At 35.8% G+C, this 22551-nt stretch overlaps 1 protein-coding gene across 6 annotated transcripts in view; it reads left to right on the top strand.

Annotated features, from left to right (window-relative positions):
- TTN (titin) overlaps positions 1–22551 on the top strand; it is a 239926-nt gene that overhangs the window by 142625 nt on the left and 74750 nt on the right. For all 6 annotated transcript variants that reach the window (XM_085552613.1, XM_085552615.1, XM_085552612.1 and 3 more), the window contains 44 exons: positions 15–278; positions 733–872; positions 996–1122; positions 1235–1501; positions 1600–1866; positions 2342–2608; positions 2731–2870; positions 3838–3964; positions 4717–4859; positions 6616–6739; positions 7260–7526; positions 7705–7802; positions 7966–8134; positions 8231–8497; positions 8643–8909; positions 8996–9274; positions 9373–9781; positions 9888–10012; positions 10108–10374; positions 10945–11214; positions 11311–11613; positions 11747–12049; positions 12400–12587; positions 12678–12792; positions 13338–13622; positions 13863–14014; positions 14151–14298; positions 14493–14670; positions 14761–14882; positions 14981–15268; positions 15467–15763; positions 15883–16069; positions 16516–16631; positions 16719–17018; positions 17226–17525; positions 17619–17724; positions 18779–18975; positions 19078–19383; positions 19473–19751; positions 20225–20524; positions 20619–20921; positions 21016–21390; positions 21485–21787; positions 22182–22481. In XM_085552613.1, coding sequence (XP_085408739.1) covers positions 15–278; positions 733–872; positions 996–1122; positions 1235–1501; positions 1600–1866; positions 2342–2608; positions 2731–2870; positions 3838–3964; positions 4717–4859; positions 6616–6739; positions 7260–7526; positions 7705–7802; positions 7966–8134; positions 8231–8497; positions 8643–8909; positions 8996–9274; positions 9373–9781; positions 9888–10012; positions 10108–10374; positions 10945–11214; positions 11311–11613; positions 11747–12049; positions 12400–12587; positions 12678–12792; positions 13338–13622; positions 13863–14014; positions 14151–14298; positions 14493–14670; positions 14761–14882; positions 14981–15268; positions 15467–15763; positions 15883–16069; positions 16516–16631; positions 16719–17018; positions 17226–17525; positions 17619–17724; positions 18779–18975; positions 19078–19383; positions 19473–19751; positions 20225–20524; positions 20619–20921; positions 21016–21390; positions 21485–21787; positions 22182–22481 — 10035 coding nt within the window. The remainder of the gene's footprint in view (positions 1–14; positions 279–732; positions 873–995; positions 1123–1234; positions 1502–1599; positions 1867–2341; positions 2609–2730; positions 2871–3837; positions 3965–4716; positions 4860–6615; positions 6740–7259; positions 7527–7704; positions 7803–7965; positions 8135–8230; positions 8498–8642; positions 8910–8995; positions 9275–9372; positions 9782–9887; positions 10013–10107; positions 10375–10944; positions 11215–11310; positions 11614–11746; positions 12050–12399; positions 12588–12677; positions 12793–13337; positions 13623–13862; positions 14015–14150; positions 14299–14492; positions 14671–14760; positions 14883–14980; positions 15269–15466; positions 15764–15882; positions 16070–16515; positions 16632–16718; positions 17019–17225; positions 17526–17618; positions 17725–18778; positions 18976–19077; positions 19384–19472; positions 19752–20224; positions 20525–20618; positions 20922–21015; positions 21391–21484; positions 21788–22181; positions 22482–22551) is intronic.

The raw sequence follows: 22551 nt of genomic DNA, 5'->3' as shown, positions 1-22551 counted from the left end.
TATCCTTTTTGTAGAGGCTGATCCATACTTCACTGTGAAACTACAAGACTACAGTGCTCTGGAGAAAGATGATGTTACTTTGCAATGTGAGCTTAGCAAAGATGTCCCAGTAAAATGGTACAAAGATGGTGAAGAACTTGTTGCTTCAAGCAGAATCTCCATAAAAACAGATGGTTTGCGCCGTATGCTAACAATCAAGAAGGCTGCAGAGAGTGACAAGGGTGTTTATGAGTGTAGCTGTGGAACAGACAAGACAAATTGTAACGTTGGCATTGAGCGTAAGTCATCATACCTTGGCTAAGGAAAAGTACTGAAGCCTTTGTAAAACAAAGTCAAAAGAAGATAATAGTTATATAGTTGAAATATATAAATTAACAATTACAAAGTATATTAAGAATAGACAATAAATGGCTGTTGTAAAGACAGTGATTCTCATTTTTGCCTTTGTCAATTTACAGTCAGGAAAAAAAAAAAGTCAGCTTAATTAAATATAGCATATCTAACTGAATTGTGAAGAAAAATATTCTTGCTGAAAATAAGTAAACTTTCAGACATTTGTAGAAAGAGGTAGTAGACTGCCCAACCTTGATTTTTTTAAAAAAGAAGTCACATTTATCAGTAGCAGTATTTGAATTCTATAAAGGGATAAGGAAGGAGTTAATATCCTTTTCAGTCCTACACTTTATGTGTTATAAAATGAGTAAGAAAATGTAAATTTTTTTATCCTTTTAGCTCGCTTAATTAAAGTGGAGCGCCCGCTGTATGGAGTGGAAGTATTTGTTGGTGAAACAGCACGTTTTGAAATTGAGATTTCTGAGCCTGATGTCCATCCCATATGGAAACTGAAGGGAGAGACCCTAACACCTTCACCTGTGAGACTGATGCTTTATTCTTAGACAACAATTTACACAAGGAATATATATTTGAAAATACAATTTGCTGAATAGTTTCTTGGAATACCTATATTTCAGGGGCTCTTTTTACCTTATTTCCAGGAGTGTGAAATCATTGAAGATGGGAAGAAACATATTCTCATCCTTCATAACTGCAGACTGGATATGACTGGAGAGGTGTCTTTCCAAGCTGCTAATGCTAAAAGTGCTGCCAATCTGAAAGTGAAAGGTACTGCTTGCATTTTACCAAGATCTGTATATCAGGACACTAGAACAAATCTAGTAACAGCAATTTCTATATAAATCTACTGCTGAACTGAAAGTGCTCTTTTGGATTTCAGAATTACCTCTCATCTTCATTACTCCACTAAGTGATGTGAAGGTCTTTGAGAAGGACGAAGCCAAGTTTGAATGTGAAGTGTCCAGAGAGCCCAAGACTTTCCGCTGGTTAAAAGGAACACAAGAGATCACTTCTGATGAGAGATTTGAAATTATTTCAGATGGAACAAAACATGCTCTGATTATTAAATCTGTTGCATTTGATGATGAGGCTAAATATATGTTTGAAGCTGAAGATAAAAGAACAAGTGCCAAGCTAATTATTGAAGGTTTGTCTGCCTTTCTAGGAAAGAGTTGTGGCATAGTTGTCCTTGAACCATTTTTATTCGTAGTATTTTTGCTAATGAAATATTTTTTTGTGCCATAGGTATTCGCCTGAAATTCATTACTCCTCTCAAGGATGTAACAAAAAAGGAGCGAGAAACTGCAGTGTTCACAGTGGAACTCTCTCATGAAAATATTCCTGTTGTCTGGTTCAAGAATGACCAACGATTACATACCAGTAAAGTGGTTTCAATGACAGATGATGGCAAATTCCATACACTCACGATCAAAGATCTTACTATTGATGATACTTCCCAGATTAGAGTGGAAGCTATGGGCAAATCCTCAGAAGCTAAACTCACTGTTCTGGGTAAGCTTACCCAAAAAGATTTTATATGATATATTTTTATCAAAAGAGTCTTCCTAATGAAAAATCAGTTTGCTTTGTTTGACAGGGGTTGGGTTTGTTTGGCTTTTTTTCTACCTAAGAATATTCTATGGCTTCATTTACCATTCACAAGGGATAATTAAAATAACTTCAAGCTTTCATTCAGACATGGCAAAATTAGCTATTAAATGCTACTGATATGGTGCTCGGAAGCTCCTAAAAAGAGTGAAATCATTTTGTCAGCAATATGAGTAATACACTGAAATGCTTCTTAGATATTTGTTTTCTCTTTTTACAGCAGAACAATAATAATTAGTATTATTATTGTCCTAATATTAAAACAATAAAATTAGTATTATCATTATCCTAATAATAATTAGGACTGTATTTAATTGCTCTTACAAGGCATAAATAGGAAATGTATTTACAGTAAGAATCATTGTCTTTTCACTTGCAGAGGGAGACCCTTACTTCACTGGGAAGCTTCAGGATTACACAGCTGTAGAGAAAGATGAAGTGATTTTACAATGTGAAATCAGCAAAGCAGATGCTCCAGTGAAATGGATGAAGGATGGCAAACCAATTACTCCATCAAAGAATGTTGTTATTAAGGCTGATGGTAAAAAGAGAATACTTATACTCAAGAAAGCTTTGAAGAAAGACATCGGACAATATACTTGTGATTGTGGTACCGATCAAACGTCTGCTAACCTCAATATTGAAGGTAGGGCTGTGTTGCTCAGTCAAAGAAGTCTTTTGGGATCCACTAGAGACTGAGAAAATCAATCCTTTTTCTTCTTTTTTTTTCCTTTTTTTTTTTTTTTTTTTTTTCCTCACACTCTCCAGACAGAGACATTGAAATCATACGTCCACTATACAGTGTGGAGGTGATTGAGACAGAAACTGCCCGTTTTGATATTGAAATATCTGAGGAAGGTGTCCATGGCAATTGGAAGCTAAAAGGAGAACCCCTGACTGAATCACCTGTAAGCATATGTTTTGGGTTTTAGGTTACATGTTACTTAACAATTTTCATGTAGCTGGAATGTGAGGGAGAAGTAGGCAGTTACAGAACTTAAGTGAAAATTCATTTGATGTTCAGTAAGGGTAACTATTGTATAAACAGTGTAATGTTCAGTAATAACTTTAAAAATGTAATAAAAATCAGTACAAAATATCACATGAAATAACTAAATAGTAATTATTTTACATAAATACACTCTCTATTGCCAGTCTCTAACAATCAAAATGCAGAAACCTCATAGAGATCTGTCAAAAGTGACAGCATTTAGAAATAGAAACTTCATGTTCTGTGGGTTTTATTCTTGTTTGCTTGTTTGTTTTACATTATGTTTGTTTTGCATTATGTTTGTTTTAAATAGGTGCAGATCTTATTTTCATACTCTTCACTATTGCTATGACAACTAAAAGTTATTTAAAATGATATATGGCTTAATTAAATATTATTAATTCGTTTCTGGTAGGATCTGGAATTTTAAAAAACCAAACAGTCATGACAGGTAATAATTTGGCCATGTTTGATGTTACAGTGCTGATGTGAATAATCAAAATGATCAAAAGTTCCATGAAAATCAGTGACTAGATGAAAGAACCCTTCTCAAGAAAAGATCACAAAACAAGTTTACCTTACCGTTTTTTATTTCTCTCTAGCCTTCTGATTGGTCTGCATATGAATGTATTAGCTAATCCATCAGCATGTAAATGCCACCCTCAGGAATACATTGCTACTTACACTTTTCTTAGGTTGCATTAGAAAGAAGGAAAAGAAAGGGAGCAGACTATCAATGAAAGTTTATGGAGTATGTCAGGGGCAGTGGGTCTGAATTTTCTGAATGTAGGAGAACATAACAGATGCATGGTCTGAGAAATGTGGGCTGTTCTGCTGAGGAACACAAGATACTGAAAAAAATTATTTCATTTTTCTCTTTGAAGGACTGTGAAATCAAGGAGGAAGGCAAAAAGCACTTTCTTACACTGTACAATGTACGTTTAGATCAAGCTGGTGGAGTAGATTTCCAAGCAGCAAATGCCAAATCTGGTGCTCACCTTCGAGTGAAACGTAAGTGTCTTTGAAATTACTTACACAAAAACAACACTCTCAAAACATCTTTAGTATCAATAGACAAATCTCTATATTGTAATCTACCCAAGCCAATTATTTCCAGAACAGCAACTCGAGGATTAATTACTCAAGCTACTTTTTATCATTTAATTAAAGAATGATGATTTTTCCTTAGTTAGTTATTATAATATTGGATATAGTTTATTCATATAAGAGGAGAAAAAGTAAGGAGATGGCCTTGAATGCTTCTCCATGATCTGGCATCATATGTAGTTATGAAATCAAAGTATCACAGTGAAGGCTTTGCAGCATTAAAATATCATGTTAACCTGAGAGGATGGGATCACAGTGATATTTGGGGATAGGGTTAAGATCATGATGGACAGGGACAGACCACATGGTTGAAGACCACTTGTTTCCTACTCCAATCCTAGCCCTCGCTATTTTGGAAAACACATGCCTTATCTAGCAAGAGGCATGCAAGGCTTGGCAGAGAGACAGATGCACAGCAACTTTCCTGCTGACCTTGTTTAATTTAGAGAAGCGTGCTCTGCAAATAGGAAATTTTTGGTCACTAGCCCTTCCCCTAAAAGCCCAGGGTGGCCCCTTCTATTTAGAGAATTAAAAGAGCAGCACTGCAATGTCTGTCTCTCTTGAGGGAAGCCACCATGAAGATTAGTACATAAGGGCACCAGTTCTCTCCTGGGTAGAAGTGACTAATCTGAAAATAATGTCATCTTCTTACCAAGCTCGAGTAATAGGCTTGCTGAGACCTCTCAAGGATGTAACAGTGACAGCTGGGGAATCTGCAACTTTTGAGTGCGAACTCTCTTATGAGGGAATTCCAGTAGAGTGGTATTTGCAAGGAAAGAAACTGGAACCCAGTGATAAGGTAAGAAGACTAAATATTATTTTTCCTTATATTTCTTCCTCCTTCCTCACTTTTATCCCTCTTCCATATTTATTTTTTTTTAATTTACTTTCTGCTAGTAGAGATACTAAGGCACAGCAGTGCTGTTGTGCTGAATGGTAATTCCTCACTGACTCAGATATGGAATATTTTACCTGGAAAAGGAGGAGAATGTGGAATACTACATGTTTAGTACAAAGGGGAGCTAAGATTCTGTGCAAGATTCTATGCAAGATTCTGCTACACGGTTGATGAATTATTTTTGCTCAGGTTTATTGCAGCTACCATAAGTGGGTTTTGAAAGGTGCTTTCAGGAAATGTTTTTTTCTCTTGAATGCTGAGTTGCTGTCCAATTCTGCATATAAGGGGATTAAGAGGATTCAAATTCCATTTCAGGCATTTGTTCTGGCTCTCCAGATAACTTTCTGAGCAGATTTGCTTGTCAAGCACTTCTCACAAACTATTTTTAACCCTTCATCAAGTGCTGGCTCTTAACTTTGAGATCTGAGCAGTCTGGAATGTAGCCAGTTTAACATTTAAAGTTAATGGTGGGGGGAGATAAAGTAGGAAGCATAAAATAAAATTGGTATGGCTAGGTTTTAAGACTACTTTTTTTGTTGTTGTTTTTGCTTTGTTTTGTTTTTTTACATATTAGCGCTAAGAGAAGTAATGTAAATGGAGATGTAAGTTGTTAATATCAGACAAAGCAAACTTTCAAGGCACCATAAGCCGTAGCAAAGTTTCAGAAACTGTAATTATGCCCCTAATGATACTTCGCTATATATTTTTTACTTTTAAATGTAGTTTTAGTTGATTGTTTTCAGTTTTGGCAAATAGACCTTCCTGAGCTTCACCAAATTTGCTTAAATGAAATCCAAATCATTAAAAAATGTAGAAATAAGAAAAGAAAGAAAAAATTTTCAGAGAAGTGACAACCCAATTACTATATTTATGAACAGATATCCAAAATTGAAACTCAACAGCTGGGATAGTTTATAAACCACAGTAATCACTTCTGAGTCTAGAAATAAAAAGGTTGAAAACTATTAATCGCTGCTGTGGCTTGGTATTATCATAGGCTTAATATTTCTGCATGATGGAACATTATTTTGATCTTGTCTGATTAAGTTATCCTTTCAATTACTTGAGGAAATTCTAGATTTTTATTCAGCTTGCATATATGCTTAAAACTGTCATTTTTCTTCAGCTGAAATTTATGAAGAAATGTTTATGTGGAAGTAGGTCATTAAAATGCATGATTATCAATAATTTTCAACTATAAATGAACAGGGATATATATATATATATATATATATATATATATATATTTGAGGCAGAATTTTCTACAAAATTTAATAATATTAGATTATCAGATTAGCACTTGAAAAAGAGTAGGGGACTAAGCCTCTTTATATTTCTCTAAAGTTTTTTACTTCAAATGTAGGAAGGAGTAATAACATGAGCATAAACATAAAATTTCATATTTTTTGTATGTGAAAAGACAAAACAGAAATGATTTTCAAAATCCTCAGAAGATTTTTATCTTAGTTATATTTTGAGCATGTAAAAGGAAATTATCCAAACTTCATAGAGAAGGAAACAGAAAAATCTGCAGACAACAGTAAAAAAAAAAAAAAAAAAAGAAAAGAAAAAGAAAAAGAAGAAGGCTATTTCATTAAATGTTCCTCAAATCTTTGTTGTAGATACTTACAAAAGTATTTTCTATATAATTTATAAGGTTGTCACACGTGCTGAAGGGAGAGCTCACACACTTATTCTTAGAGATGTCAAGTTAACAGATGCTGGAGAGGTGTCACTGACTGCAAAAGATTTCAGAACTCAGGCAAATCTTTTTGTGAAAGGTAAGTCAGTCATTTTAATTATACCATAGCCAGTGTTAATAGGCTGTTCATATTTCACTTCACACTCTGAGGTCAACACCATATATTAAATTAAAGGGCTCACATATACAACATTGGAATGGTAAATAAATTTCCTTACTAAAAATAGTCCCTTACTTAAGATCTTAATGTTTCACAGAAGAGCTGAGAAAACAGTGAAATTGTAAAACTGTAAAAATATGACAAATGTTGGAGATAAATCAGTACTTTAGGGTTTCTGCAGCTTCTCTGCAGACTTGAACATTCAACTGGCCTCAGGGTGTCACACCAATACCATATCTAATTAAGGCTTTTAAAAAAAGGCTTCGAGAGAGAAGTTCAGGAGTACTGTTCATTATTCAGTTAAAAAAAAAAAAAAAAAAAAAAAAAGAAAAGAAAGAAAGAAAGAAAAAAAAGTAAACAGCGTGGAACAGTTCTATACTAGCAGAAGGCTAGAGGATGTAATTTATATCTTTTCTTCAAAAAATCTGCCTAATTTCAGAACCCCCAGTTGAATTCACTAAACCACTTGAGGATCAGACTGTTGAAGAGGAGGCCACTGCAATACTGGAATGTGAAGTCTCCAGGGAAAATGCAAAAGTGAAATGGTTTAAAAATGGAGAAGAAGTTCATAAAACAAAGAAGTATGACATCATTTCTGAAGGCAGAGTCAGAAAACTCATTATCCATGGCTGCACACTGGATGACGCAAAAACATATACCTGTGATGCCAAAGATTTTAAGACAACATGTTTTCTCAATGTCGAACGTAAGTAGTTTATAATTTTCTATGCAATAACTGCTGTAGACTCTATGTACTTGTGTCTATGATTTGCAATAGATCATAATATACATTTCAGCAATTTATTTTGATTTATCTGTGATTTTTCTCCACAAAAAATTGTGTGGTTTATGAGTATTTTGTTTGTTTGTTTGATTTTTTGTAGCTCTTCGTGTTGAGTTTCTGAAGCCACTAACTGACCTTGAAGTTAAAGAAAAAGAATCTGCTCGGTTTGAATGTGAAATTTCTCGCCCAGGTGTTAAGGTCAATAATACATTTTATTTTTTTTTTAAATTTGAGTAGTTTCTTCAACTAGAGCTTTTATTTATAATTTACATTGTCATTGTGTTGATACCAAAGAACACAAAGCTGAAATCTATGCTGAGCATGTTAATTTTTATAAACATGTCAAATTGTTTTAAAACAGGTGAAGTGGTTTAAGGATGGCATTGAAATAAGAAAAGGCAAGAAGTATGACATAATTTCCAAAGGTGCAGAACGCATTCTTGTTATTAGTAAATGTCTCTTTGATGATGAAGCTGAATATGCCTGTGAAGCGAAAACAGCTAGAACTTCTGGCCTACTTACAGTGATAGGTAAACACATTATTTCAAGAATCTAATCTGCAAAGAACAAAAAAAATGTTATTTTGATTTAAGATCTTAATTGGTTTTCCAAATTCTTTTTTGCAGAAGAAGAAGCTGTTTTCACAAAAAATCTTCATGATCTTGAAGTAAATGAAAATGAGACTGTAAGATTCATCTGTGAAATCTCAAAGCCTAATGCGGAAGTTACTTGGTTTAAAGGAGATGAGGAGGTGCCAGATGGTGGTAGATTTGAATACATTTCTGATGGCCGAAAGAGAATTCTTGTCATACGTAATGCTCATCCTGAGGATGCTGGCAAATATACTTGCAAACTCCCAAGCTCTAGTACAACAGGAAAACTTACTGTGCATGGTAAGAGACTTTCTTTTTTGTCTTTGTTCTGAAAAAAGAGATCAATTAGATCAATACGCCTTGGTTTATTCTCTTCACAAATAAAAAGAGAAATAAAATGATATATACCTAAACATACATATATATATATTTTTTGTTTTTTTAGAACTTGCTGCCGAATTTCTTACCAGACCACAAAACCTTGAAGTTCTTGAAGGAGACAAAGCTGAATTTACCTGTTCAGTTTCCAAAGAGGCAATTACAGTACAATGGCTGTGGGGTGACACAGTGCTGGAACCCAGTGATAAGTACGACATCATTTCAGATGGCAAAAAGAGGACACTTGTGGTTAAAGACTCCATTGTAGGAGATGCAGGAAAGTACACTGTCATGGTTGGTGAAGCTAAAGCTACCGCACGCCTGACAGTGATTGGTAAGCTTTATTTTATCACTGTGCATATTTTTATTGTATTTCTTGTACAACACGATTTCTTACTTCTTCCATTTTCTTGATTTCAGAAAAACTCAGGATTATAACTCCACTTAAGGACCAAGAAGTTAATGAGGGTCAAGAAATTATCTTCAACTGTGAAGTGAATAAAGAGGGTGCCAAAGAGAAGTGGTACAAAAATGGCGAGGCAATATTTGATAGTGCAAAATATATTATTGTCCAGAAGGATTTAGTTTATACTCTTCGAATCAGGGATGCGCAGTTGAAAGATCAAGCTAACTACAGTATCTCACTGTCAAACCACAGAGGGGAACATGCCGAGAGCTCTGCTGCCTTGAAAGTATTAGGTAAAAAACACTCACTGTATTAAAGCTATTCAATGACCATTGTTTTGATTTCATAGGCTGTAAATTAATCATGTTTGTTTGTTTGTTTTTCTTAATAGAAGAGGATCTTAGAATTGTTGAACCCCTTGAAGACATTGAGACAATGGAAAAGAAAACTGTCACATTCTGGTGCAAAGTCAATCGCCTTAATGCAACTCTCAAATGGACAAGGAATGGTGAAGAGATCACCTTTGACAAGCGCGTTCTGTATAAAATTGATAAATACAAGCACTCACTCATCATTAAAGACTGTGGTTTTAAAGATGAAGGTGAATACACTGTAACTGCTGGACAAGACAAATCTGTTGCAGAACTTCTCATCACAGAAGCACCTGCAGATTTCATTGAACATCTCCAGGACCAGACTGTCACTGAATTTGATGATGCTGTCTTTACCTGCCAGCTTTCCAAGGAGAAGGCTAGTGTAAAATGGTACAGAAATGGCAGAGAAATCAAGGAAGGCAAAAAGTATGCACGTTCTGTTGTGCTTGTTCATATGCTAAGCATATTTGCTTTACTTCCTGTCTTTATCTGGAAATTAAAATAATGTTTTCTTATTTTCTCTCCCATAAAGATATCAGTTTGAAAAGGATGGAAATCTTCACAGATTAATCATAAAAGACTGTAGACTAGATGATGAATGTGAATATTCCTGTGGAGTGGATGACAGAAAATCTAGGGCAAGACTTTTTGTTGAAGGTACTTGTAAAACTAAGCAGGATTAATTTATTCATTATTTAGTGATAGTAGAAATGATAGACAAATAACCCAAAATGAATTGACATTAATTTCAGAAATCCCTGTGGAGATTATTCGACCACCACAAGATGCTTATGAAGCTCCAGGTGCAGATGTCATCTTCATGGCTGAATTGAACAAAGATGGTGTGGAAGTCAAGTGGCTAAGAAACAACATGATTATCATCCAAGGTGACAAACATCAGATGATGAGTGAAGGAAAAGTCCATAGGCTGCAGGTGTGCGAGATAAAGCCTCGTGACCAAGGGGAATACAGATTTATTGCTAAAGATAAGGAAGCTAGAGCTAAACTTGAATTAGCTGGTAAGTTGCCTGTTTCATAGTTGTTTTATAAAATGTGAGATAAGTGAAATAATTCTTCAACTAAATTTTGGGGTTTTTTTCTTTCAAAAAGTTGCATCAGAAAGAATATGCAATCAGGATGAGACAGGAGCAAGTCTGTTAAACTGTATGAATTATAATTCATACAACATTTTTTATTATACCACACTGATCCAGCTGTTGAGGAAATTATAGGACACTTTTCATTGTCTACAGAAAAGTGCGAGTATTGAGTTTACAGAGGATAGAACCTTTTCATTAGGTCACTGCCGATGTGAAATATAAAAATTATTTGATATACTCATTTCAATCATATGAGTTATGGCTTCATTCATTCAACTTCAGACCAGTAAATTACATTAAGTTAATGCTCAAAAAGCAGCTCCATCTTCCCTGACTTTAAAGGAGGACTGAGTTTCTTGCTCTCTGAAGCAATCCAATGAATATATAAGGGAACCTGTTTAGAATTCGCATAACAGCTCCTTTTACTTTTCTATGTCTGCATTATTCTTCTAATATGGAAGTACTCATTTGTCACATTGATATCTTTAGCTGCACCTAGAATCAAGACTGGTGATCAGAACCTAGTGGTTGATGTTGGGAAGCCTTTAACTATGACTGTTCCATATGATGCCTACCCAAGAGCAGAAGCTGAATGGTTGAAAGGGGAGGAAAGTCTGCCAACAACAACTGTTGATACAACAACTGACTGTACTACATTCAAAATTTATGAAGCAAAGAAATCAGATAAGGGAAGGTACAAAGTTGTACTACGAAACAAACATGGCCAGGCAGAAGCTTTCATCAATGTAGAGGTCATTGGTAAGTGCTCCTGTTATTGAGACCTTACTTACATTTTGTTAAGCCAAATCAAATAAAAAGATGCAATCCCCTAAATTATTGTTATGTATTTCTTAGACGTTCCAGGACCAGTTAGAAACTTGGAAGTCACTGAAACTTATGATGGTGAAGTTGGTCTCGCCTGGCAAGAACCAGAAAGTGATGGTGGAAGTAAAATCATTGGCTACGTTGTTGAAAGGCGTGATATCAAGCGTAAGACTTGGATTGTGGTCACTGACCGTGCTGAAAACTGTGAATACACTGTTACTGGACTTCAGAAAGGAGGAGTTGAGTACCTCTTCCGTGTTAGTGCACGGAATCGAGTGGGTACTGGTGAGCCAGTGGAAACAGACAGACCTGTAGAAGCTAAAAGCAAATTTGGTGAGCAGAAGTTATGAAAAATTTGATGCTTGATAACAGTGAGAAAGAATAACAAAATATTACTTACTGTAACAATAGATAGAAAAATACACCTTGTTTTTTTTTCTTTTTTTTTCCATAAAATCAAATATAGAAGTTCCTGGTCCTCCTCAAAATGTAGAAGTGACTGATGTTAGCAGGTTTGGTGCCACACTTACCTGGGAAGCTCCTGAGTATGATGGAGGATCTCCGATTACTGGCTATGTTATTGAGCTACGTAACAGAGCATCCATCAAATGGGAGCCAACTATGACCACTGGAGCTGATGAATTGTCAGCTGTCCTGACTGATGTTGTGGAAAATGAAGAATATTTCTTCAGAGTAAGAGCTCAAAACATGGTTGGAGTTGGCAAACCAAGTCATCCTACACGTGCAGTGAAGATTATGGACCCAATTGGTAAGCATGCAAGCATTACTGTGATTGCATTTGGTTATTTAAATATTACGTGTACTGGAATGTTCCAAGAAGCAATTAGAGAAATGTGTGTACTGATAAGATCATATTTGGCTAGACTTCTCCTAATTTTGTATTTAAACATTTCGGAAGTATCTTATGAGCATTTGGCACAGCAAGAACTGCCAGTACTTTTTATCTGAAAATAGGAGACAATCTTTATTTAAAGAATAGTTTAGAAGAAATGCAACAAGGCTTTCAAAATAGTACATTAAGATCCAGACAACTGATGTGTAACTTCTTTACCAGTTTTGTTCCTTTACCAAGATTTTTTTCTCTCAAATTATTTTCAGAGAGACCAAGTCCTCCCATTAACCTTGATCATTCGGATCAAACAAAAACATCAGTGCAGCTCACATGGGAACCTCCTCTTGAAGATGGAGGAAGTCCAATCTTAGGATATATAGTTGAAAGGAAGGAAGAAGGAACAGACAAATGGATCCGCTGTAACCCAAAACTAGTACCAGCACTTACTTTTAAGGTGAGATGCTTGGCTCATCAGCAAAGTACTACAACAAAGACATACAGTTAACTTTTAATGAGTTACTAAAAAATTATTTGTGCTTTTTAGGTAACTGGGTTGAAAGCAGGGTCCAGTTATTACTACAGAGTCGCAGCAGAAAATGCAGCTGGAGTGTCTGACCCAGCTGAGGCTATTGGACCATTAACTGCAGATGATCCTTTTGGTAAGCTATGTGCTATGTATCAAAGATAATTAATTGGAAAACATGCACAACTGAAGTGCATCTTGTGGCTAGGATGTATGTGTTTCTTCTGTGATACCAACTAGAAGAAAGAGCTTTAGACCTATGAGATTCTGAGTTACTTATCTTCATTATTAATCCTACCAATAATTAGCTGAATTAGGTAGAGACTTTTTAGGTTGCCTGGAGAGTAAGACATAACCTTTTGTCTCCTGACGTAGATTTGTGGAAGAGGGGAGACATCTGAGGAAGAGAAAGTCAGAGAATACACAAAAGAAATCAAAACAATATGCAGTTTTTACTTTAATGAATAGGTTAGATCTCTTATCTAATAATTCTAAGATACCACATATTTCTAACAGATTTTTAGCTGGGAAAGGGAGGAATTTGTAATCTACAGCTCGGCCTAGAGAGTTACAACCTGTTGTCTGAGGTGCCCTGAGAATTACCTTTTCAAAACAGTAATTATTAGCCATTTTCAGAATGTTTGAAAATATTTAATGGAATTCATTTTCCATTTTTTTCAGCTGGACCTACAATGGACCTAAGTGCATTTAAAGATGGACTAGAAGTTATTGTTCCAGAGCCAATAAAGATCCGTGTTCCCATCACTGGCTACCCTATTCCAACTGCCACATGGTCTTTTGGTGACCAAGTCTTAGAAGAAGGTGATCGTGTAACAGTGAAGACCACCGCCACCTTTGCAGAACTTGTAATCACTCCAAGTGAACGTCCAGACAAGGGAATTTATACCTTAACATTAGAAAACCCTGTGTCATCTGTTTCAGGAGAAATCGATGTTAATGTCATTGGTAAGTGGACATGTATATATTCTAATATTAACATCCTTAGATTAATAAAGTAAAATCACATAACTTTCAGTAAGCCAAGAGTATTAAAACATAACTACAAACTAGAAATTAACCCTCCCAAAAACTGTTTACTGTTTTAGGAAGAATAACTGAGGACAGAATGTTCTTTGGCAGATAGAAAATGTAGAGATCATCTGACAATATCTGATTAGAACATAATAAATTTAATGTGATTTCTAGCTCGCCCAGGTGCTCCAAAAGAACTTAAAGTTGTAGATGTAAGCAGGAGCACGGTACAGCTGTCATGGGAACCTCCAGAAGATGATGGTGGAAGTCCAGTTATTGACTATATAATTGAAAAACGTGAAGTAAGCCGGAAAACATGGATCAAGGTAAGTTCATTCTTTATCATTCCTTTTGTATTTGCTATGTTTTTTCCACATATGCTGCTGAATTTTTTGTCATAATTTTGTAGTAAATCTTTGGAAATACATTTCAGAAGCACAGTGGGTTCTTCCTTCACTTTAGGTTATGGACCATGTCGTTGACCAAGAGTTCTCTGTACCTGACCTCACCCAAGGAAAAGAATATTTATTTAGAGTTTCTGCATGCAATAAATGTGGCCCAGGAGAACCTGCATATATTGATGAACCTGTAAATATGTCAGCACCAGCAAGTGAGTCAGCTTTTTCACACTGTTGTTTATTTTCTTGGTGACTGTTTTTTAAAAGCTTGCTATATATATAATATATAACATATATATGTATATATATGTATATATGTGTGTATATATATGTATATATGTGTACATATATAAAACAGTTCCTCAGATTGTTTTCTAAGATACCATATGTGTTTAATTTTTAATAGCGGTGCCTGATCCACCTGAGAATGTTAAATGGAGAAATCCAACATCAAAAGGAATCTTCCTAACATGGGAACCTCCCAAATATGATGGTGGTGCCCGCATCAAGGGCTATCTGGTAGAAAAATCACAACGTGGCACAGATAAGTGGGAGATATGTGGGGAGCCTGTTATTGAAACAAAGTAAGTAACCTCACACTATAGTTACAACCTTTTAACTAACTGTTACATCTAAGCCACTTTAAAAAAATGTATTTTTTTTTAAACAAACAGAATGGAAGTAACAAAACTTAAGGAAGGAGAGTGGTATGCATATCGGGTTAAGGCCTTGAACAGAGTAGGAGCAAGCAAGCCAAGCAAGCCAACAGATGATATTCAGGCCATTGACGCAAAAGGTAATTACTTCTGTCACTTAATTATAATAGCATCTTCATTTTGACTAGTCTCTGAAATATTGTTCCTATAACAATGTTTAAATTCTTTCCTAAATCAGAGGCTCCAGAAATTTTCTTAGATGTGAAACTGCTTGCTGGACTCACCGTGAAAGCTGGAACTAAAATTGAGCTGCCAGCCAAAATAACTGGAAAGCCTGAGCCTCAGATTACTTGGACCAAGGCTGAAAAAATACTAAGACCCGATGACAGAATCAGTATTGAAACGAAACCCGATCATTCTACAGTCACTATTACAGACAGCAAGAGGAGTGACAGTGGAACCTACATTATAGAAGCTGTTAATTCCAGTGGACGTGCTACAGCTGTTGTTGAAGTTAATGTTCTTGGTATGCATGTATTGTTCTTTGGTGTTTTTGTTTGTTTGTTTGTTTTTTGTGGGGGGTTTTTTGTGGGTTTTTTTTTGTTGTTGTTGTTGTTGTTGTTGTTTTGGTTTTGGTTTTTGTTTTTTTTTTTTAATTAAAAACATGAGTAGTGTATTGAGGTAAGCAAGCAGAAAATTAACATTTTCATCTTATCCCCTACAGATAAACCTGGTCCACCAGCTGCATTTGATGTGTCAGAAATCACAAATGAATCCTGCCTTCTGACATGGAATCCTCCCCGAGATGATGGAGGTTCTAAAATTACTAACTATGTCCTTGAAAAAAGAGCTACGGACAGTGAAATATGGCATAAATTGTCATCAACTATCAAGGACACTTCATTCAGAGCTACCAATTTAACTCCTCATAAGGAATATGTGTTCCGAGTCAGTGCTGAGAACATGTATGGTGTTGGGGAACCAGTGCAATGTAATCCCATCATTGCAAAATATTCCTTTGGTTAGTGAATTAAGTATTACATTTTGAAAATGTTAAATTTTAACAGCTATGAAAACACATGTATAATGGTCTTATTTTGTTCTGGGTGTTTCTTTTTTCCCTTTTATTGATTTATACAGATCCACCAGGCCCTCCAACAGGTCTCAAACCTACAGAGGTTACTAAAGATTCTGTGACTCTAACATGGAATGAACCAGATGAAGATGGTGGCAGCCCCATAACTGGCTACTGGGTTGAGAGATATGACCCTGACCAGGATAAATGGATTAAGTGCAACAAAATGCCTGTGAAAGATACAACATTCAAGTAAGATATAGTCACTTCAGGCTGAAGCTGAGATGTAAAAATGTAAAAATAGCCTTTAAAACAAATTTTACTCCATGACTGTTCTTTTTTCTTTTTTCCCTGTTTCTGCAAGTTAAGATCCAACTAATATCCAGTTACATATTTTATCTGATAGTTTTAAAGAAGCATGTCTTTACAGAAAACTGAATAATTGCTTACTTTTTTCTTTTTTTTTCTTTAATGTTCACGAATGTCTGTGTTTTGTGATTACTTAAAAGACATTCAAAAATAACAAACAAACCCATCTTGTGCATCATGTGCCAACATCCCACCTTTTTCACGTGACATTTGCATTAGCTAACATTCATACTACAGACAGAAATGCAAGATGAAGAATATATAAGATATTGCTTTAGGTAACAGTTAATGTGTGGATTGTTTTAATCAAACTTAATTTTGATTTCCAGAGTTAAAGGTCTTACAAATAAGAAGAAATACAAGTTCCGTGTCTTGGCAGAGAATCTTGCAGGACCTGGAAAACCAAGCAAGGAAACAGAGCCAATCTTAGTGAAAGACCCAATTGGTATAATAAACATATTTTGAATGTTCTAATTTAACAACAACAACAACAAAGGTTTTATTAATTAATCAATATTGGTCTCTTGTCTAGATCCACCATGGCCCCCTGGAAAGCCAACAGTGAAGGATGTTGGCAAGACATCATTATTCCTGAACTGGACAAAGCCAGAACATGATGGAGGGGCAAAAATTGAATCTTATGTCATTGAACTATTGAAGACTGGAACAGAAGAGTGGGTGAGAGTGGCTGAAGGTGTGCCCACAACTGAACACTTCCTCAAAGGGCTTATGGAGAAACAAGAATATTCATTCCGTGTAAGAGCTGTGAACAAGGCTGGAGAGAGTGAGCCCAGTGAACCCAGTGACCCTGTGCTGTGCAAGGAGAGGCTGTGTAAGTGTTGTTTCATAATGTGCTGTTTTTGCAAGTATTTTTTAAAAAGCCCCCCATATGCCTATCTCGGTAGGCACCAAGTGAAAATATACCTTTGTTCTTCTAAGAAAATATGAAGTTTTCATGTTTCCAGTCTTATTCTCTGCCTTCCAGGATCTTTTCTGGGCAAGACAGCAACTTGCTTTTCCTTCTATTTTTATTTTACAGATCCTCCTTCTCCTCCTCGGTGGCTTGAGGTTATTAATATTACTAAAAACACAGCAGATCTTAAATGGACAGTGCCAGAAAAAGATGGGGGTTCCCCAATTACCAACTACATTGTTGAAAAGAGAGACGTAAGGAGAAAAGGCTGGCAGACTGTAGATACAACAGTGAAAGATACCAAGTACACAGTGAGCCCACTGACTGAAGGCTCATTGTACGTGTTCCGTGTGGCCGCTGAAAATGCCATTGGGCAAAGTGACTACTGTGAAATTGAAGATTCAGTGCTTGCTAAAGATACCTTCAGTAAGTTTGAGATTTGCTTTCAGAGTGAATTAATGGAATGGCTGACTTCTCATGGGTTCCTTTTTTACTAATTTGTATATGTATTTTGTTTAGCAACCCCTGGGCCTCCATATGCTCTTACTGTAGTTGAAGTGACAAAAGGTCATGTTGATTTGAAATGGGAACCACCTAAGAATGATGGTGGCAGACCAATTCAAAGGTAAGCTCATTTTATGTTTGTGTAATGTTTTCTCTGGATTATTTTTTCATCAATTAAGACATTTCTGTCAAAATTTTTACATTTTAACAGGACACATTTTATATGAAGAAAAGGTGAATTTATGTGAAAGAGGCAATTTTATGGTCGCACCAAGTATGAGTTTAATTTTAAAAGTGGAACTTATACAAATAGAAATGACCTAATGTTTATAAACAGTGAACGTGTCTAAACATCCTAAAAAAAACAAACCAAAAACAAAACAAAGAACCCCATCTAATTAAATCAGATGAAATTGAGTTGTATACAAAATCCAACTTCAATGCAGACATAGTCTCCAGCTCTAGGTGGCGCTCTAGCTATTTTTCCTCATCTATCAAACAATATTGTTACATTCTTCTCCTGCCTGAGTTTCTCATTAAAATATGTACGCTGAGCTAGTATAGAGTAATCTTTTTTTTTTGTTTATTCTCTTTATTCCACTTCTCAGACTATTTTACCCTGAATACCAGTTAGATTTTTCTCTATATATTTTCACTCTTCCTCTTCTTTCCATTCAAAGTAAACGTATCCTAAACTAACTGACAACTACAAAGATCTGTTTGAAGGAACACAAATCACTTATTTTTTTCTTACCATTCTGTAGATTATTGTAAACAGAATTAATGTAACTGAAATATTCATAGATAATATCTACGTATAATTTCAGCAGAATTTGTCCACTGCTATCTGAACTAGCAGAGATATAAATGTAGCATGGAGAGTTTTCTCCTTTACCTCTGCAGCTCTAAAAAACCCAAGAACACAACAGAAGATCAGTAATAGGGTCTCCAAATTTACTCTGTCATCAGTGGCAACACCATTACATCTAACAGCTATTAAGGCTAGTAGGACTGTGTTGCTGATATGTGAAGTAACGCTCATTTAGTCTGTCACCAATGGCTATCTTCATTTTTCCATTGGCCAAGTCATTCAAATCTCACACTATTTTAATGAGTATGTAATCTGAAATGCTCATATTTGACATTTCTGATACTATTTGTTCCTATTTATTCAGATATGTTATTGAAAAGAAAGAAAAACTAGCCACTCGTTGGGTAAAAGCTGGCAAGACAGCTGGCCCAGACTGCAATTTCAGAGTGACTGATGTCATCGAAGGCATAGATGTACAGTTCCAGGTTCGTGCAGAAAATGAAGCTGGCTGTGGTCATCCCAGTGAACCAACTGATCTCATTCATATTGAAGATCCAACTAGTAAGTAGTATTATAACATACAGCATATGGACTATGGAGGCAATGTATTGGCTAGAACAGATATTCTGAGTGAAAAATAACACATCTTTATGAATTTTACAGGCCCTCCTTCACCTCCTCAGGATTTGCATGTCACAGATGCAGGTCGAAATCATATTTGCATTGCATGGAAGCCACCAGAGAAGAATGGTGGAAGTCCCATAATTGGGTACAATGTCGAGTTGTGCGAAGCAGGAACAGAAAAATGGATGCGAATCAATTCTCGTCCAATAAAAGATCTAAAATGCAAAGTGGAGGAAGGTGTTGTTCCAGACAAGGAATATGTGCTGAGAGTCAGAGCAGTCAATGCTGTTGGAGCCAGTGAGCCATCAGACGTCTCAGAAAAAGTTGTTACCAAAGACCCGGACTGTAAGAATAGATTTACTTTGTGAACTGAAAACTGAAAAAAGTCTTTAGTCTTCAGTAAACTTATAACAATATTAAAATTATTTTTACAGGTAATCCAACCATTGATCTAAAAACTCGTGATATTGTCGTTGTTAAAGGACAGAAATTAAGTATCCCTGTACCCTTCAGAGCTGTTCCATCCCCAACAATCACATGGCACAAAGATGGCAAAGAGTTGAAAGCTGGTGACAGAACAACAATGAAGAGTGACTACACTTCTGCATTGCTTGAAGTGATAGAGAGCGTTCATGCTGATGCTGGTGTTTATACAATTACATTGGAGAACAAACTGGCATCAACAACTGGCTCTGTCAATGTCAAAGTCATAGGTAACTAGACATCTTCCATTCTGGGGGAGTTTCCTGTCTCTGAGCCCACTAAAAGATGAAAGTACTAGAAAATCCCTTTCTTGCCATATAGATTTATAACTTCAACTCAGACACTCTGTAAATTGCCTTCACTGCATTAATATAACAAAATCTCATACACAAAAAGAAAACAAAAACAAAAAAAAAAAACTTTATTCTAAATTGATATTACTAGTCTGTGGCTGCTTACAGCCCAATTACTATGATATACTATTACTATACCAAATACTATGATATACTATTACTATTTTAAAAAGCTTATAAGAGTTAAGAATCTTTTTCACCTTTAGGAATATAAGTTCCTATATATGCTGTGCAGCCAGTCTGCCTTCTTCAAAGCAATGAAATGCAGTATAATTTCATATTTGTAGGAATAAATTTCCCTTCTATTTAGTTAATTGTTATATTAAATAACTTTATTATTATAATTACAGGTCCACCTGGACAGTGTAAAGACATTAAGGCAAGCGAAGTAACTAAGAATTCTTGTAAGGTAACCTGGGAGCCTCCAGACTTTGACGGTGGTACTCCTATTCTGCATTATGTTCTGGAACGCAGAGAAGCTGGTCGTAGAACATATATTCCAGTAATGTCTGGTGAAAATAAACTCTCATGGCAAGTTAAAGACCTTATCCCAAACAGTGAATATTACTTCCGTGTTAAAGCTGTCAATAAAATTGGAGGAGGTGAATATCTTGAACTAAGAAACCCAATTATTGCAGAAGATCCAAAACGTAAGTCTACTAAGTGACATATCGTGCTGAATTTTAACTAAAATCTTCATGTATCTTTCACTTGTGTAATACCTTTTTTGCTGTTGTTTCACAGAGCCTCCAGATCCTCCTGTTGACCTTGAGGTCCATAATCCAACATCCAAATCAGTAACACTTACATGGAAACCACCACTGTTTGACGGCGGAAGCAAGATTATGGGCTACATAATAGAAAAGCTTGCTAAGGGCAAGGAGAGGTGGGAAAGATGCAATGAATACCTGGTACCTCTATTAACCTATCCAGTGAAAGGTCTTGAGGAAGGGAAGGAATACCAATTTCGTGTTCGTGCTGAGAATGCTGCTGGCATTAGTGAGCCTTCTCGGATTACTCCTTTTGTAAAAGCCGTGGATCCTATTGGTATGAATTACTTATTTGGTTGTTTGTTGTAATTGCCATTCACCCTCAAACATGTGAGTGAATTCTACTCTTCATTGTCACTATGTTATTACAGAGGCTCCCAAAGTCTTCCTTGCTGCAAACCTACAGTCTGGTCTTGAAGTGAAGAAAGGTGATGAGATCATACTTGAGGCACATATTTCAGGATCACCTTATCCATCTATCACTTGGCTGAGGAATGATGAAGTTATTACACCAGAGGAAATAAAAAAGAGAGTAACAACATACACTAGGAAGAAGAAGGGTGAAACTGAAGAAGAGGAACCTTTTCAGCTTTCACTGCCAGAACGTATGAGTATTGACAACCATAAAGAAGGAGAGTCTGTGCTATCAATTCGTGACTCCATCAGAGCTGACCATGGCACGTTTACAATTAAAGTGGAAAATGATCATGGTGTTGCAAAAGCATCCTGTGAAGTTAATGTGTTAGGTGTGTAGTGAATGTACTCATAGCCAGCTACTCGTTCAAAGCACTGAGTCAGAAGTACATTAGAGCTCATCATTTTTTCTTGCTTTACTAACAGATACTCCTGGTCCTCCAGTCAACTTTGTATTTGAAGATGTGAGGAAAAATTCTGTCATTTGCAAGTGGGAGCCTCCCCTTGATGATGGTGGAAGTGAAATCCTGAATTATGTACTGGAAAAGAAAGACAACACAAAAGCTGAAATGGGCTGGGTTACTGTCAGTTCAACACTCAGGCATTGTAAATTCCATGTAACAAAACTGATTGAAGAGAAAGAATATCTCTTCCGTGTATTTGCTGAAAATAGAGTTGGAGCAGGGCCACCATGTGTTTCAAAACCACTGACAGCAAAAGATCCTTTCTGTAAGTTTTAATTTTGAAATGCAGTCTTTTCTGAAAACCACTATTAATATACAGACTCTTAGAACAATCAGTTTCATTCATGTGAAAGTTTCCCAGAAGAGTACTGGACAATGCAATTATTACTTATTGCATTTTTTTAAAACCATGGATATGAAGGGAAATATTGAAAAGCATTCAAATGAGAAATAAGAACAGCTGTCATATTCTTATTGAAAGAGAAAATCACCTTAAGTTTGATGACTGGTTACAGTTAGGAATCAAAGAGAGTAAGATAATTAAGACTTCCTTAAAATTAGTCATTTCTCATATATTTGTTCTCTCTTAGATCTGAGTAAATTACGAATATGATAGCAATGATTACAAAATTGTAATTTTTTATTTTTTATTTTTTTAGCTCCACCAGATCCACCTAATAAGCCTGATGTGGAGGATGTTACCAGCAACAGTATGTTGGTTAAATGGAATGAACCAAAAGACAATGGCAGCCCAATCATAGGATATTGGATTGAAAAACGTGAAATTAATAGCACTCATTGGGCACGAGTCAACAGGAACCTTGTGAATGCTCTGGAACTAAAAGTTGAAGGACTGTTGGAAGGACTAACCTATATCTTCAGAGTTTGTGCTGAAAATGCAGCTGGCCCTGGTAAATTTAGTCCACCATCAGATCCAAAAACTGCACAGGACCCAATAAGTAAGTAGCTTAACAAAATGCGCTAACAGACTAGTGACAGAATAGGATTCATAACCTTTAACTTTGATTT

Source organism: Coturnix japonica, chromosome 7 (assembly GCF_054131305.1).
Source record: "Coturnix japonica strain WE chromosome 7, WE-NBRP24, whole genome shotgun sequence".
Taxonomy (NCBI): domain Eukaryota; kingdom Metazoa; phylum Chordata; class Aves; order Galliformes; family Phasianidae; genus Coturnix; species Coturnix japonica.
Note: the sequence above shows the minus strand (reverse complement) of the source record. Positions and strands in the feature narration are given on the sequence as shown.